We start from the raw sequence: 18,202 nt of genomic DNA on the forward strand, positions 1-18,202 counted from the left end.
TGCCTCTGATAGGTCAATTACATTATATATTCACTTTAATCACCAATCAGATTGGAGCTTTGCAAATAATTCACCCCCATTTTTTGTGTGGTGAAATTATTCTAACAATGTTGCTGATTGGTCCAATTGATAATGAAAACTTCTTTTTGGCCAATCGGCAGGTAGTTCTCATAGGGTTAAACACTAATATTTGTTTCTATGCCGTATTTCTCGAGTGAAAAAAAGAAGTTAGTAACCATTACTGTTTATATCTTAACTTTGTCCATAATGTAAAACTTGTAAACAAGTTACGACTCGGTTGAGTCAACATTGTTTGTATTCATAATATCCCACAAAATCAAAATTATAATGGAATTGCTTTATAAGAATTACAAATAAGCATGCTACATACATTTTTATATTGGACTTAATATGTACATGTTTCGATCAGGGTCATACAATTGTACTCTGCTGATGTAAAAGTTACAGTGAAAATCTTATACTATTAAAGAAAACTAAGCACTAGGTTTACACGGCATATATTATGTAGCAAGTTTGCTAACTACATGAAAATAAGACCTTTGCACTAAATTTCGAAAGTACTCACAGGCTTCACGTTTCAGGGTTGTATAACATGCTATTTAAAATCGCTTGTTTCGAATCGATTTTGTTATATACTACTATGTTCGTTCCTTAACAAATTAACCCTCCTCTTACCAAGGGGGGGTGGTTACTGGTTAGCCCCCTCTAGAATTTTAATTTTTGCACAAAAATGGTAAAAGTTACCATTAAGTGGGCCTAGTGGGTAGTTGTAAGTTCATCCTTTCCGTCCATTTTAGCAAAAAAATTATGGAGGTACAACTTAACCTTCCCCTGGGTCAGGGTGTCCTGTCAAAGTCAAGGTGTAGGGGGGTGGTTGCCACCCTAATTGACTTTGTACAGTACTTTTTTTCACCTTTTTTTGTATATTTGACCTATTGAACTATTGTGGGCCTAAAACTCTCTGATTATTCTAATATTGTTATTTCTCTTCATTTAGAGACAAAAACTGGGTAAAAATCCAACTTTTCCTTGGGCTTTTCCTTAAAAAAAATCCCATAGGAAATGCATGTGATTTTGAATTTTGGCTAATATTGATGACTTGCGGAAGTTGTGACATCCCTGTGATGTCATACTAGGTATGTTGGTACTTATTTTGATATCAATGGAAAGAGGAAGACTATAGCTATCCATTGGTACCCAAATCATAAGTACCGGATGCTTAATAAAAGCATCTGGGGCCGGTGCTCCTGGGTTGGTTATGGTAAACAGCGTTACAAAAATGGCTTGGTAAGAGAGGAGTATTAATATGGCAGGGTAATTTAAAATTTACAGTGACTAGCTCTATATACATGCATATGGTACACACACATATAATTTACATTGCAATTAACATTTGCTTTAGTCTTGAACCCCCTGAGCACTACCTGCCAATCTAACATTGCCTCTGATTGGTCGATTACATGATATCTTCACTTTAATCACCAATTAGAATGGAGCTTTGAAAATAATTCACCCCAATTTTTTTTGTGTGGTGAAATTATTCTAACAATGTTGCTGATTGGTCCAATTGATAATGAAAACTTCTTTATGGCCAATCGGCAGGTAGTTCTCATGGGGTTAATTTATTAAATTGCTTTGTTGAAACATGTCATTTACGTGTTCACGTTTTGGACCCAAATTAGTTTTACGCAATAGTATGCAGTGTACAGTAACATTATTTGTTGTTTTGAAAGGTGGAATCTCTCCAGTTCTTGTAAACCACTGCAAATGCGTTCAACGTCCAAGTTTAAAAGAAAGGCATATTTTAGCAGGATCTCTAATATAAAATAAAGAAATTGAAAATATACTAATATTTTCCCCGAAACGAATGTTCCTTATTAGTTGATGTTTCATGAATATCATTTTGGTATTTTAAGAATGAGATGCATATCAAATCTATACATAACAATTGACAAAGCACAAAATGGGCTATTCCATTTAAAATCCACACTACCCCTGTGGAATATTTTGGAAATACCTGCCTCAGAGGGAGTATGAATTTTAAATAGAATCAGCACATTCCAACTCTATTTGAAACTTATACTCCCTCTGTGAAAGATTCAGGTTGAATCTTTCTCAGAGGGTGTATGGAATTCATATGGAGCTGCCTAATGTGTTCCATTCTATTTGAAAATCATATTCCCCTTGTGGAAGATATTTCCAAAATCTTCCATAGGAGAAGTGTGGATTTCAACTGGAATAGCCCAATATTACTAATCATTGAATTGTACTTAGCTATATCATAGGAGGTATGCCCTGTGATTTGTAAATAACATATTTTAACAACACTAATCTTTAACCATGTGGTACGTAAGAATGAAACACCAAACCTTTGGCAAAATTAGCCACATAGGCCTCAGTATGTCTACTTAATTTTGACAAAAAATGAGGAAGTTTGAAAAGTTGCGATTTCAGGAGAATTGGTCCTTTTTATATATTTTTATTATCACTGTCACTGGTACATGCAAATCTAGCTTATATACATGTATATATATTTTCATGCTATGCTATGATTTGTTCAAATTTCTTTCGTCTTTGTATTTATTTGTCGATTGAGCAGATCAGCTTGTACGGTCATTTACTTCACAAATTTCTTACGTAAAATATATATTTCTGTAAAGTAATTGAATCACTGTTAAAAAAACGGGCGATCGCCCCTCAAGTTTGCGGCATGTCACAGATGAACACTGCATAGGTCTAAAACTCAATCCTCACCACTAGATGCTGTCATAGCTCAGTGGTAGACCGCAGCGATTAGTAATGCCAAGGTAGTTGGTTCAAGTCCTCCTGTCAGCAAAGTTTATTTTTGTGATATTCATGCTACGCTATGATTTGTTCAAATTTCTTGCATCTTTGTATTTATTTGCCAAGCAAATCAGCTTGTAGGGTTCTTTACTTCACAAATTTCTTACGTAAAATGTTACATTTATATGTTACTGATGTTGTCAATTATTTCAAAGCTATAAGATATAAGATTATTTACAAGCAGTAAACTAAGATAATGCCTGATAACCATTGATTGATGACACTAGTAATAATTATTGTTAAATGGTGCTACAGTGTTTCTTGGTCAGGAACGTTGTAAGGGCGACGGCGGTGCTGTTCCTGGTTATGTGGGAACATGGCCGTGTAGAACTCACTCCAGCCACCCATACGCAAACGCAACAGGTCGTAAGCTTCAGGATTTTTCCGGGCCTCATCAAGTGTGTCAGAAGAAGCACATGTCACAGTCATAACGTTCGAGCCTTCACCACTGACAAATGCCTTGAGGGCATCGACTAGATCAGCCTCTGGATAATTTTCGTCGATGTTAAAATCTGTAGCGGCCCCATTGCTGAAGCGGTTAACACCGTCGCCTTTATATCCCTTCAACACCTTGCAAAAGCCGGGGGAATTTTGCACTGGGGCCTGTTTGGGCTCACGGTCATCAGGTGTTGGAGCGGGACTAAGGTCAGAGGAGATGGATCCACCTGCCCGACGTCCATCAGCTGAGGCACCATTCTGATAACCAAAATCCACAAAGCTCTCGAAGTTACCAACACCTGGCTGAATCTGAAAGCCAAATGGAGAATCACAGCTACCAAACTTCTCACGAAAACGGGCCATGTTGTCTTTAATTGGTTTGATTGGATCTGTGAATACTTTCACCGTCTCTTCTGCAATCATCTTTAGCAGTTCCTGGCCCAGATCATCCACCTCAGAATGACCCCTGCCGAAGCGCGGGAGTGACAACGCCACCTCACGCATGCGCTTGTAGCGCTCAGCTGTTAACTCTAACCGAAACCCACCTACCAAGCTGCTGAACAGGGGTTCCACCATCTTATAACCCCAGTCACATCTCAAACAATGTACCAGCTCAGGTAGTGTGATGACTGCTGTTTTGGGGTCAAATACCATGTGTTTGATAGCATACAGAGAGTTAATGGCACTTGGTATGGCAAAGAAGCAAGGGCCAAAGATATTATACTTTGTGCCTCCATCATAGAAGTCTCGACCCCTTTCAATGCAGTCATCCATCAGGACAGATAGCAGGGGAGCGGGACAAATACTTGATGAAGTACCATACAATCCAATCTGGCCGCTGATTGCCTTGGTAATTAACCAGCGGAAATGCTCCTTGTACAACCCCACAAGATCATCAAAACACTTGATACCTTTGATGTCACGAGATGTGAATGAATTTGTCTGGCCCATAAGATAGGTGGGTCCAGCAGTAACATAGAGCTTACCCATATTGAGCGCACATTCCAGGGGGTTGAGGGCAGAGAACCCTCCCAACGTGAACCAGTTCTCACCTGGGAACTGGGGCTCATAACAACCATCACAGGCATAGTTACGTGCACTTTCTAAGGTGACGTCACTTTTCCATTTTGAGGAATTTGCCACATCACCCCCCACATTATTACCACTGGCAAACAGTGCGGGGATAAGTTTATCATCATTCAGAAATATTGGATGTGCACCGCCCGTCTTAAGTACCTTGGCGGCCTCTTCCAGGTATTCCACTGGCATGTCCTTTCTGACCCGCAATGAGAGGCAGGGTGCGTTCAATGGCAATCTGGATGCACGCAGGGCAAGCTTGGTGAGCGTGTTGTAGGCCAATGTTCCATCAGCCGCAGTGCCACCCACAGTGATCTGTTGGACCCATTGGTTGTTGCTAGCCCCTTGTGGATAAGGACCACTTGCGCCACCCATTGCAAGGTTGCCCATGGGTTGGTGATCTTCTATCATCATGCGGTTCTGTTGTACTTTTTCACCCAGCTTGATCCAAAAGGCCTCCATCACTTCCTGGGCACTTGCCTCAGTAATCCGGCCTGCAGCAAGGTCTGCCTCATAGAATGGGTAGATTATCTGATCTACCCTGCCAATGCCACAAGGCTCGCCATTCAGGCTCAGACAAACGTGCATTGTAAACAACAGTTGAAGAGCATCAGTCATGGTTTCTGGCTTTCCTTCAGCAAGTTTGTTCATGCGTTCTTTGATCTCCAGAAGGTTCTTTCTTGTTGCTACTTGGCACGCTTTTAATTTAGAGGCCAATTGGTCAGCTAGTTGAGCATAGTTATGGCAATAATCGACCACACCTTCCAATGATAGAATCACTGACCGGTAGAAACTCCTCTTGCTTTCATCATCATCTGTCCTGTCTAGTTTCCTCTGAACGTGACCAATCAGGCCGGATATGCCAAGTTTTAGTGCCCGCTCATGACCAGGCACCACATGGCCAACCCCACTGGCCTCACTCAAATTTCTCAGGTAGCCCTCCATGGATTCTTCTTCAGTGAGGTACTTCATTACATAACGGCCCTGTCCAAGACCGAGATTTGGCATTGAACCTACGATAATCTCTGTTGGTTGAATATGGAATGTGTTGGCACCATTTATCGCCTTGCCATTGATCTCACGTTGACCTCGGAAGCCATATTTGGTGCTGCTACTGAGTCGCAGGGTCATTTTTGTGGCCCAGCCCTTTCGCTCCATGACTGACAGCGCCATTACCTCGTTGGCTTTCTCAGGACCATATTCTGCTGCAACATAGGCTTTCAGGTGACCAATTTCTTCCTGTTTTCTGTTGAAATACCAGCTATCCTGCCAAAGTGCAAAGGTGTTGGCCAGCAAGGTGAGGATGCGGTAGGAAGGTGGGTTCAACTTCTCCCTGTCTTCTTTCTTTGCTGTGGCCATGGTGAACAAGTAGTCTTTGTGATTGTAGAACATAACACCATTAGGAGAGTGCTTCTTGAAATGACGACTCATCCGTTGCCAATCAATACCTGGGTAGCGGATCCAATCACCAGACCATTCATTTAATGGCAGTCTGAGATTTTTGCAGGAAGGAATGTAGAAGAAGCCTCCTAGATCAGCTCTGAGATCGTGAAATAGGCGATCCTGCATGTAGTCTTCTGTTCCACCAATCATTTGGTCCATGATGGTTTCCAGAACCTTAACATCTTTCGTAAATCCCGCAAAGTATAAACCCTTTTCATCACTTTGGGGGCCTATAGGGTGATTTCGATCGTCAACATATGTCGATAATCCATATGGCAGCCCCAGACGCAGGACCAACGTGGTGTCACCATTTTCATTCCGGGCTCTTGCTGATTTTATGTGGGTGTGCTCATCTTGTCTAGGAATGATGGTATCATCAGTTTTGCGTCCAATCATGTCTTCTATCCCCTGTTCAGACTTGGCATGGATTTGTGCCCAGTTGATGTTCAACCGCTGGGCCAACGCAAATGAGCCACCTATATTGGTGATATCCTCATATCCAATAATGGTATGATTTCCCAGGTTGATTGGATCGGAAGGGTTGTTTAGGTTCTCCGAAAAACGCCTTCCCAAGACTTTCCCATCTGATCCATCAGGCTTCGTGGACCTGGTGTCCACGTCTTGGTGAACATAGTCAGAGCAGACTATGTCTAGCTTCTCAGTGAGATATTTGTGGATATATTGCCGGACGAAAGAGACATGGGCTCGGTTGTCTGATTTTATGTGAAACCAGAGGTCGCCCTTGGAGTCCACAAAAGATGAGGCCCGGCTGAAGACTGTGGAGGTTTTATATTTGGGTATTTTGTCGATCAAGGTCTCCTCGTATTTAAAGGTCATGCCAACCGGTGGTTCTTTTCCTTCCTCTTCACACCATTTTGTCCACAATGAGAAATTCACACCCACCACAGCTGTGGTGTGTGCTTTGCCATATTTTTTGTGGATCTCTATGCGTAGATCTTTCATCAGATGTGAGAGGTCATTTTTGGTGATCTTGACACCGTGGGGATCATCCTTACGCCGCCAATAGGTGACAAAGCAAGCATATGGAGATGGGTAGAGGAGTCCTCGTTGCATATGCCTAAATATATTTTCTAAGCGAACGCGGCCCCCATCAAGGGAAAGCTCTGAAGCCATGTTTGAATTTGTGCGCGATGGATGATGGTGTTTTAATAAATTGTAAAAACAAAAATGAAATGCTTGTTCATGTGAGGAAGGAAACTTTATAAAACGTAACTTGGATTTTCTTTTATGTAGTTATAGTCAGTTCTAATAGTTTACTGTGTAATCATGATATCATTTGACTGTGTTGGCAAAAGGAAAACCAACCTAAACGTTGTTTAATTTAGTCACAAAATTGGAAGAATCGTCTCTAGCAGCTTATGTTTTTACATGTCATATATCAAAAGCTAGATTTGTAATGTAACAGTGACAGTAATAAATTAATTGCTTAGTAAGGGAAATAATAACCAAATCCATTTACTCCCAGAGAGTATTCAGAGATATTTCTTTATCAGACCTTTACAGCAGCTATATGCTAATTTTGTATTATTTGCAATGTATTCCTGCAATAAACAATTGTTACAGTGTTGTTTTTTATCAATGATCTTTTGTCTTTCTCTCTACTTACAATGGTAAACTATGCGGGATGCTCGAAGCTGAACGTTTAAAGATTGTACATAACGTACAGTGTGTGACTACTGCCTGAACATCAGACAGGTTGTACACATGCGTCTTAAGTAATGTATCTGTCCAACCGGCAGTTGGCACTTCAGTGAATGATTCCCCCAATATATGTTCAGGGTGTAACTACAGAACTTCTCTCTATCATTTAGGCTAACTCAGTGTCCAGGGTACTTTCATGTAGGCTAACTCAGTATCTGTACAAGGTACGTCACAGTATGAACATCGGAAACAGGCGTCAGTCTTCGTCAGTAAAAGCTGATTAATTGTATACCTGTAATAACATAGATATATAAAACCCAATTATATATATTATAATTTAGTATAATTGTTACACTTATCAGTGGGTGATTCTGATGATTTTTGACAAGAATGGTGAACAATCCGCAAGAAAAAAAAGTAAAATAAAATAAATTAGTGTCCGACTGTTCACATAAGTCATAGACCTCATAACAAATGCCCAAGGGAAGACCAGCTACAGGGCTGATCTGAACGTTTTTGCATGTATAAATTAAATGTAAATCAGATGAAGCAGGTTGTCCTTTTAGTTCTCTTTCCTCCATTCATGATGATAAGACATAGTTTTACCCCAGCTTGAGCTTAATTATATTATACCACTTTTCCCTGTCCAACATACATACATACACACAAACATACACCCCCACCCCCTCACACACTTGCAGACACCTACTTACACCAGGATTCTTCTGGAGTTAAGCATTATGTGTGTATAAAATAGGCCAGTGGTTCTTTATGGGGTATATTTCTTATCACACCATTCTTTTAGGGTACAAAAAACATACCACCAATTGTTTGTGGGGAATGTTTTTTTTTCACACAGACCCACCTTACCCCCTTATGAGGTACCTCTAAAAATAGCATTTCTACCTAAGATAACTTCATCAATGAGTGCTATCTACCTAAGATGAATTCATCAATGAGTGCTATCTACCTAAGATGACTTCATCAATTAGTGCTATCTATTTAAGATGAATTCATCAATTAGTGATATCTACCTAAGATGAATCCATCAATTAGTGCGATCTACCTAAGGTGACTTCATCAATGAGTGCTATCTACCTAAGGTGACTTCATCAATGATTACTATCTACCTAAGATGAATTCATCAACGAGTGCTATCTACCGAAGATGAATTCATCAATTAGTGCTATCTACCTAAGATGACTTCATCAATGAGTGCTATCTACCTGAGATGAATTCATCAATTAGTTCGATCTACCTAAGATGACTTCATCAATGAGTGCTCTCTACCTAACATGACTTCATCAATGAGTGCTATCTACCTAAGATGACTTCATCAATAAGTGCTATCTATTTAAGATGAATTCATCAATTAGTGATATCTACCTAAGATGAATCCATCAATTAGTGCGATCTACGTAAGGTGACTTCATCAATGAGTGCTATCTACCTAAGATGAATTCATCAATGATTGCCATCTACCTAAGATGAATTCATCAATGAGTGCTATCTACCTAAGATGACTTCATCAATGGGAGCTATCTACCTAAGATGACTTCATCAATAGGCGCTATCTACCTAAGATGACTTCATCAATGGGTGCTATCTACCTAAGATGAATTCATCAATGAGTGCTATCTACCTAAGATGACTTCATCAATGGGTGCTATCTACCTGAGATGACTTCATCAATAGGCGCTACCTACCTAAGATGACTTCATCAATGAGTGCTATCTACCTAAGATGAATTCATCAATGATTGCTATCTACCTAAGATGAATTCATCAACGAGTGCTATCTACCGAAGATGAATTCATCAATTAGTGCTATCTACCTAAGATGACTTCATCAATGAGTGCTATCTACCTGAGATGAATTCATCAATTAGTTCGATCTACCTAAGATGACTTCATCAATGAGTGCTCTCTACCTAACATGACTTCATCAATGAGTGCTATCTACCTAAGATGACTTCATCAATAAGTGCTATCTATTTAAGATGAATTCATCAATTAGTGATATCTACCTAAGATGAATCCATCAATTAGTGCGATCTACCTAAGGTGACTTCATCAATGAGTGCTATCTACCTAAGATGAATTCATCAATGATTGCCATCTACCTAAGATGAATTCATCAATGAGTGCTATCTACCTAAGATGACTTCATCAATGGGAGCTATCTACCTAAGATGACTTCATCAATAGGCGCTATCTACCTAAGATGACTTCATCAATGGGTGCTATCTACCTAAGATGAATTCATCAATGAGTGCTATCTACCTAAGATGACTTCATCAATGGGCGCTATCTACCTGAGATGACTTCATCAATAGGCGCTACCTACCTAAGATGACTTCATCAATGAGTGCTATCTACCTAAGATGAATTCATCAATGAGTACTATTTACCTAAGATGAATTAATAAATGAGTGCTATCTATCTCAGATGTATTCATCAATGACAGTTTTAGAATATTTTATAATATTTTAACTAACCTGTACAAAGAGTAAGTTAGACACTTCATTTCTTTGTTAAGGGAGACCAATATTAATTCTGTTATGCCCAAGCATAAGAAATATTTGAGCAAATCCAATATTGAATCCAATTTCCAAAATTTATGAAACCTTTCAGTTTTCGGATATTTTGTCAATACTTCTGAAAAGAAAATAGTTTTAAGGGTATTTTTCATAATTTTTTTACAGATATTTTGGTCCTTGACGAATCCCTGAAATTCCATATAAATCCTACAAGCAAATCTGATAACTTACCCCTTTTTACATGGACAAAGACTGAAGACACTCTTGGTATACGTCTGTTTCGGCTCTGTGTACGTTCTACATCCCCTTCCTTTCCTCTCTGAATTAATACAAAATCAAAGGGAACTTCTTAATTTTATTGTCTTGAATAAATTATTCTTTTACAAGAGGTAAAAACCTCAAGAGGTTCATGGTGGACAGTCACATGTGCCTGCTTTATCACTTGGTGTGCATTGTACTGTTAATGCCTGGATATGCCTGACAAAAAAGCACTATTTCAGAAGGGGCCAGTCATTAGGTCACTAGAATTTTGTGGTTCTCAGCTTGCGTGGTTCTCGTCTTGTATGGTTCTCGGTTGTGATCATTATATTCACAGAATATTGGTCGGCCTCTTTGTCCTCATCAAGTTTATTTCTGCCAAATTTCGGCTCAATTGGAGGCATTGTAAAGAAAAATTAACCCAAATTACCTTTTACCTCAAATAAATGAACTCTGCTTGATTTGTAAACTGTTCCCCCTCCTGTTTATGTCCAACTTTGAGCCCAAGCAGAGCAATTCTAAAATTTGACCCTAGATGACCTTTGACCCTGAATGACCTGCGCTTGATTTGCAACATGATTTCCTCTACCTCAAGTTTTGGGCCCAATCAGAGCAATTTTAAGATTATGACATTGTATTCTTTTCACAAAGTCTATGCAGATTCACCCATGAACAACAGTTAGTTCTAGGGATCATGTCAAGAAGTTTGTTTGAACTTTTTACTATCTAATCATTTAATGAAGTTGAACTTCGTAATATTATTATGCAGTTCCTATCACGTTTTGAAAAACAAGCAAAATGAATTTCCATTGACATATAACTATTTTGAGCAAAATGCAATCACAGAATAGGACATGATGTCACATATAAGTGGTGTCATTCATGCACGAATAGCTGCATGGGGTTGGATAACTATTATTGTTATAGCCAAGGTGTGTTAGCATTAATAATGTGTGGGACCGTGAGAATATAATCTTTGTTAAGGGATCCAATATTAACATTTAGCGACGTTTTCACATTATTTTTGTGGAAGCTGAGAGCACACAAGACATATCGAATTGCATTCTGAATACGAGAAATGTTCTTCTGATATCAAATAATTTAGATTTTTTGAAATTTGCGATATAATACAAATTTTATGACAAATTATTAAAATTTGACATTTGAAAGATTTTTGATATTAAACAGTCCTTGAAGTTAACTTTATAAATCTAATGATATGCACTTACAGTGTATGTAGCTGGGATAAAAGCCAACAATGAATTGAGAATTTTGACCTTTGATATTGAAGATATACATTTTTTCCCAAAAAGACCTAATTTTTTTTTTTTTTTTTTTTTGAGAAAAAATCCATATCTTCAATACTATTGCTGTAACGGCATCGCTTAATACAACATCTGTACAGTACTCAAATAACTTACAGGGTGTCTCAATAATATATATTGAATTCTCTTAAAGAAATGTCGAGCCTTTTTATTTGTCTACCTTAGGCCAAAAATAAATAAATTGTTTGCTTGCCCTTCCAACACAAAAATTTGGAGGGTCAGTAGGTTGAGCCTTTTTTTTTCATGGGCTCTTCCTCCATTTTCCTCCATTTTGAAAAAACTAGTATTGACAAATTTTTGATCATTTTACATTATAAAAATTGTGTGTTTTTGGACAGAATTTAAATGGAAATACTTCCTATTTTTAATCAAATATGTGACCCATCACATCGAAACACGGCAGTTGTCGGAAACCCACATTTAAAGATAATAAAGAAAATGTGTCCCGAAAAATAAAGAAAATAATAAGGATTTTGAATTCTATTTGTGACATAAAATCACCATTCTACATACGATATCAATGGAAGAGGTGTCATTTTAAAGCTTAAAAGCAGTCCTTTAGTCTGGTAAAGAAACCTACAAGTTCATTTTTGACGACAACTGCCGTGTTTCGATGTGATGGGTCACATATGCATTTAATAAATAAAATGAGTGAATAACAAGTATAAAATGTCCTTGATACTGTCCAAATTTAAGGTCTCTTCTAAAAAAGTGATCAAAAAAAAACACGACCCAAGATTTCTGCTTTTTTGGGTCGGTCTCTGAGGGCAAACAAACATTTTTTATGCCTTATATAACAAGGGTCATTATATTAATTTAGTAGGTGTATGACTTAACCTGATGATGGCAATGATTTATTATAATATTGTTAATCTTATTAAGATTATAGTTAATATAATTTTGCCACAATTGTATTTTTGTTTGATTCTAAGACATGAGTGATATCCCTGAAACATCAAAACAATGCATAACCTTGCATCAGTGACATCACACATTCTTAGGCCATGTTTGGTGTCCTTTGTCGATAGACAGGAAGCTATTATGTTCCTGATCACATACCATAACTTTGGGCCAATCAGAGTGAGTTCATCCCCAACTCCCACACATATTCTTATTGTATATTAATTATGTTGTATCAACCAGTACATGTAGTTAGTTATGATTGGAGATCTGTCGGGTTTTACATCATATTATGGTTACATACACATTAAATATTACTTCTACAACTTCTGTTTCCCCATTTGATTCATTTATATCCCAGTCATACTTAAATGAATTTCCACTGGATTGGTTCACTGGTTTCAAAAACAAAGCCCATGATGTAATACTAGTGATGTTTGTCCCATTCCAAATTTGCCACTAAACACTCATGGCATGATTGAATAATGTTGACAAATGTTCTCTGTTTGCAAAAATGAATGAGCAGACTCCAAGACAATTTTCAGCGAAATATTTTACAGATGTGCTCAGAGGCATAGCCAGGATTTAGGAACCGAGGGGGCACAACTTGTAAATGTACCGACGGAAATATTATTTACCGACGGAAGTTGTGATTTGTTGACCCAAAAATTTTTTGCATGGATTGAAAAAGTGAAGAGAAAAAAAAAAAAAAAAAAGGATAATAGGCGGTACTAACATAAAAACACATAATTTTAAGGTGTATATTCACAATTTTTCAACATTTTCTTTACAATTCTCCCCTTTTTTCTGTCACCCTGGGTGAAAATTAGTCAATTGTTAAGCCAATTTTTTTTTCAACAACGCCTTCCGTCTACCGATGGCCTTACATGTACCGACGGCCATGACGAAAGCGGGCACGCCACTGGCTACGCCCACTGGATGTGCTAATAATATAATTACTGACATCAAAATAGATTGCATACATCTAGAATTACATCCCCTTCAGAGGGACAGTTTGGCAGCACAGAGCACCTCTGTTTGACCAAACCACTCTTAAGGTTATTATGGCTATAAAAGATGAATAAGGTTGTATGGTTTGATTTAAGATTAATTGATTTTTAACAACTTTTACTAAATCAGAGGAACTCCCAAAATGGAAATCATTTTTAAAAAGCACACTATAATGTGTGATTTGCTCCACAGCGACACCCTCAATTTTTCTTGAATGTCTACTTTTTGCATGTTTTTTTTAAATGCCAAATGGTATACAACACAGTATGTACACTGTACATTTTACAGTTTGTTAACATTTTAATATCCTGCAAGTAAATTGTGGAGAACAACAGAGTCAACTTTTTCCCCACATAAATTACAGTGTAGAAATTAAGAAGTTATTGTTTTTAAAAATGAATTGTTAATTTAAAAAGAAAGGCAAACTTACCATGTGTTAAAAGAATCCAGTTCCCCAAGCGCCCTTTCCTGGTAGGTTTAATCCGGTGAAAGCAAGCAACACCCAACAGTGTGGACGTCTTCTACTGACAATCCTACAAAAGTAAATGACTGCATTTAGCTCTATGTATTTTGAGAGCTGATATAGTTGGATGAATACATAGTTCTACGCATGTCTGATTTAATCTTTTATCATTTTATTCATTTCCATTTTTTATGGTAGGCAGGGCTTGCTGCAACAGGTGACTTCTCCGGTAACTTCACAGATTCATGGTTAGCACATTAGCACAAAGTACACATGCACTGATCAATCATATCATCTATTTTAGTACATTTGACCATGGACTGTAGTTTATTTCTATGATTTGACTAGGTCAGTTCCTTCCTTCCTTCCATATACGGGCTTACCTCAACAGTTTGAGTTGCTGTGAATATAATAACATTTGTTAATGAGGTCACACGTACGCAATAGAAAGCAATTTCCAAGTTCAAATTTAAGTTTATTCGTTTAATTCCAGTTTCTTTTCTCACAAAGTAAGGGCTAAGAGTAAAATTGTACAATTGCCCAATGCTCGTTTTAAGCCCAATTGGGTGAAGTTTAAAATTTATCGCCTAGATGACCTTTGACCTCAGATGACCTCAACTTATTTGTTATGTGCTCCCTACAAAGGATTCCACCCACCAAGTTTAAGCCCAATCGAGCAAAGTTTAAATTTAGCACCCAGATGGCCTTTGAGGTCGGTTATATTTTGCGCACATATTCCCCTTGTAGGGCCTATCAAGTATTCCACCCACCAAGTTTGAGCTCGATCGGACAAAGTTTGAAATTTTGACCTTTGACCTTGGATGACCTTTAAAACCACCCGGTCAAAATGCTATGGCTGGTACCTATCTATATTCAAAATATCGGATTGATGCATCCAAGCGCGGCCAAACGCATAGCTGGACAGACACGCAGAGCTCATTATCTTTATAGTATACCAGTTCACCCGTAGATGTTAGAGTACCTGTAGTAGCATGATAGTGATACTGTTTGACCCCTGATGACCCTTTTGACACATTCCCATTATATCCCATCATATTGAGGATTCTTTTTACTACTTTTTACCGATTTTGCATACTCTAACGTTTGACCTCATATAACCTTTGCCCTCGAATGACCTCGGTTTGATTTAATGTATGTCCCGTGATATAGAGAAATTACTTTTACTAAGTTTCAGCCAAATCGGGTGAAGTTTAAGTAATAAGTCCCGGAGGGCCCCTCAAATCAAACTTGAAGTCATCCTCGAGCAGAAAAATGCCAAAAATGGTACCGGTAGGCTTTTCAGCATATTGCACGGGCCGCGATAAGGGTATCAATTTCACGCTTTTTGCCAAACAGGGTAGTCTTTTTAGCCACTTAGGCCTACAAGTCGGCGTTAAGGGTAGTGATTTTCATGTTTTGTCGGAAGCCGTTTTCCAACCCGGGTAATAAGAACTTCCACTATAAAGTACCCCCTAATATAAAGTGCAAAGCTAGAAAGCTGGTACATGCCTCTCACTCCATCAGCTATGTGGTGCTACAACGGCCCTAGCCAGTAACATTGCTAGGGGTCAAAGGGGGAGCTTCCCCCTGTGAGAATATCAGTGACACAATTTTAAATACAATGACATTAAAATGAATTTCAGTGACCGATTTTTGAAATTGATTTTAAGTTTCTGTGCGTGTGAGTTTTTGGGATGAATTTGAAATGTCGTTGTGCTAATACCATTCATAAAAGCAAGATCGAAAGAAGCTCACTCTCCACCATACCAACACGCATTGCGTATTGTTTCTACTACTTATTACATCAGTAGCTACTATTTTAAACAAAATACACAATTTTAACTGTTTTTCATATTTGAATTGACCGTTAGTTTGCCTCGGTGACGTTTAATTGCTTATTTTGTTTTCTACTACAAAAATTAAGCGTCTGTTACTCTGTTTTAAATCAATTTAGACTCTACTTCCCCGTGTTAGAAACACTGGACTAGGAAGTTTTTCCAGTCGATTGGTGGCGCACTGTCGAAAATCTCGATTTTCTCGAGTCGATCTGAGTTGAAGTAGAAAACCTTTCTAAAACTTCTGTTTTTGACTAATTTGTCGATGTATTCAGGGAAAAGTGGTTTAATGAAATTCTGTAGACTTATTCTTTATTTCTAAGCAACTCTGACAAATTTCCATTTTTTTTATTGTTCTTGTTAAATAACTGAAAGGGCCTTTAAGCCTAAAAACTTAATATGCATGGTCATTGTCTATAGTCTTACGTGTGTGCAAAGTGGTTTTTGACTTCTCTGCTTTAAATGGTCGCCATTTTGTAATTAGACCATGGATGTTAATGCCCTTTTCAGCAATGACAGTCCAGACATAGAGGTTTACAAATATGTTCAACTTATTTCAATATGTGTTTTCATTTCTGAGAAATAAGCCATCGAAAAAGTGTGAACTTTTTAATGGCCCACCCTGTAGATGGAAAAATAATTATTCCATCAGTATAGGCAGCTCTAACCTAAATGTAAGTCCTCTTACCAATATTAGAATATAATAAACTTGAAATATTGCCTTACCTTGTTTCTCATTCAATGACAAGAAACAGCAAATGCATATGCCTGTTATAGGTTATCCTGATAAAAGTTTGCATCAATAATTGAACATTATGTACTCAACAGGTACAGGTAACAATACAATTTTGGTGCATGCTGCTCTGCTTTTGGTAGGAAACTCTTGGTGTTGTCCTGGGGAATAGTCAAAGTAGATGAGATCTCAATAATTGGGAGTGTCTAAGTGGCGAGTTGTGTATGAGAGAGTTGTGATTTGGCGAGTTGTGGGGCGAGTTGTGGAGCAAGTTGTGATTGCTGTAGTTGTTGTTGTTGTTGTTGTTTACACTAGAAACACTTTATAAAATGTGTGCACAAGTGACAATCTCAAATTAGAGTAACCAACTAGCTAGTAAACTGGTTTATATGGTACAGGTGTTTCAGGAGGACACGGAGGTCATCATAATAACCAGGTTATGTGCAAAAGGGCATGGGTTCGTTATGCACAAATCAATTGTAGTCCCGGCCCCCCAGGGGCCTGGCAATAGCGGGGTCCGAGCCGGGACTTGGCCGTGGATGTAACAGCTCAATGTGTCCCGGCAGTGCAGGGACGTAGTGGGGGAGTGTACGGGGATGTAATGCCTCTCAAACAGGCCGGGATCTACCCCGGGAGTGTACCTGGGACGTAATAGAAGAGTACTCACAACTGTGCTGGGTCGTATGCGGGGAAAAATCTCGTGGTGACTTCGATCTTTGTGCCCGGGGCTAGGGGGTGGGGACTTGGCCGGGGATGTACACAGAAATAGTGCTCCGCCCTGTGGGGACTAAGCCGGGACTGTAACATGTTTGTAACAGTTTCCAAAATTACATCCCCGGGTAGGTCCCCGCTATCCCCGGCCCCCAGGGGGCCGGGACTACAATTGATTTGTGCATTATATGGCTGTCAGAAGTGAAAGTATCTAGACCATTATTGGTTGGTATATTATAGGCATATGTTTAACACAAGGTGTGGTTGCAGAAATAGCTTGGGAATCTAAAATGTTGAATTCAGAGGTGATTTATTGACAGTTTCGTGTCGTTTTGTTCAGTACAGCGTATATAATGTTGCTATGCAAACCGTGTGATCCATCACCAAGGAAGTAGCTGTGACCTTGGCAGGAAGTGGCGTTGGACTATGATAGGTAATAAACACAAATTTTATGCAGTGTTTCTATATATTTACAACTATACGGCAACCACAACTCGCCCCACAACTCAACGCACAACTTGCCCAAGCACAACTCGTCCATACACAACTCGGTATTTTGCCATCCCCCCCAATGATTTGACCTGTTAGCTTTATGGTTCAATAGGAACAATGTCACAGTCAGAAGCAAAAATACTTTGTGCCAAATCAGCTCTTTATACTATACAATGAGCTACAATGGACTTTTGGACTTTCACTTTCTGGCATATATCCAGTGTCAAAGGTTAGCATTTACCCTTCCAGTACAGTGATATCAGGGTTATAATGCTATCTTTTAAAACTAACTTGGGACTGTAGGTTATGTTAGTGTATTTTATAATAAATTAGATTTTTTTAAACAACTTATTGCCCAGTGACTGTACATGTATATTACATCTGGTAAATGTAAGTGTATTCTAGATGTGCAATGGATTTTGGGGCTGTGGTGACTTGAGTAGGGGTGGT

The 18,202-nt window shown here is 38.5% G+C and overlaps 2 protein-coding genes across 3 annotated transcripts in view; one reads left to right on the forward strand and one right to left on the reverse strand.

Annotated features, from left to right (window-relative positions):
- Positions 1–18,202, forward strand: part of LOC140172693 (multidrug and toxin extrusion protein 1-like) — a 45,556-nt gene that overhangs the window by 21,691 nt on the left and 5,663 nt on the right. The window lies entirely within an intron of this gene.
- On the reverse strand, positions 755–16,592 carry LOC140136090 (uncharacterized). 2 transcript variants are annotated; one of them, XM_072157795.1, is made up of 4 exons: positions 16,543–16,592; positions 13,949–14,051; positions 10,256–10,343; positions 755–7,777 (listed from the first exon to the last, which is right to left on the reverse strand). In XM_072157795.1, the coding sequence occupies exon 4, from the start codon at positions 6,955–6,957 to the stop codon at positions 3,115–3,117; it is 3,843 nt and encodes a 1,280-aa protein (XP_072013896.1). In that variant the 5' UTR covers positions 6,958–7,777; positions 10,256–10,343; positions 13,949–14,051; positions 16,543–16,592; the 3' UTR covers positions 755–3,114. The 2 variants fall into 2 exon arrangements, with proteins under 2 accessions (XP_072013896.1, XP_072013897.1); XM_072157796.1 differs by lacking the exon at positions 16,543–16,592 and having other exon boundaries at positions 13,949–14,234.

Source organism: Amphiura filiformis, chromosome 16, assembly GCF_039555335.1.
Source record: "Amphiura filiformis chromosome 16, Afil_fr2py, whole genome shotgun sequence".
Lineage (NCBI taxonomy): Eukaryota > Metazoa > Echinodermata > Ophiuroidea > Amphilepidida > Amphiuridae > Amphiura > Amphiura filiformis.

Bases quoted from the DNA above. Each gene is read 5' to 3' on its own strand.
- LOC140136090 (XM_072157795.1), bottom strand. From the start codon at position 6,957: ATGGCTTCAGAGCTTTCCCTTGATGGGGGCCGCGTTCGCTTAGAAAAT.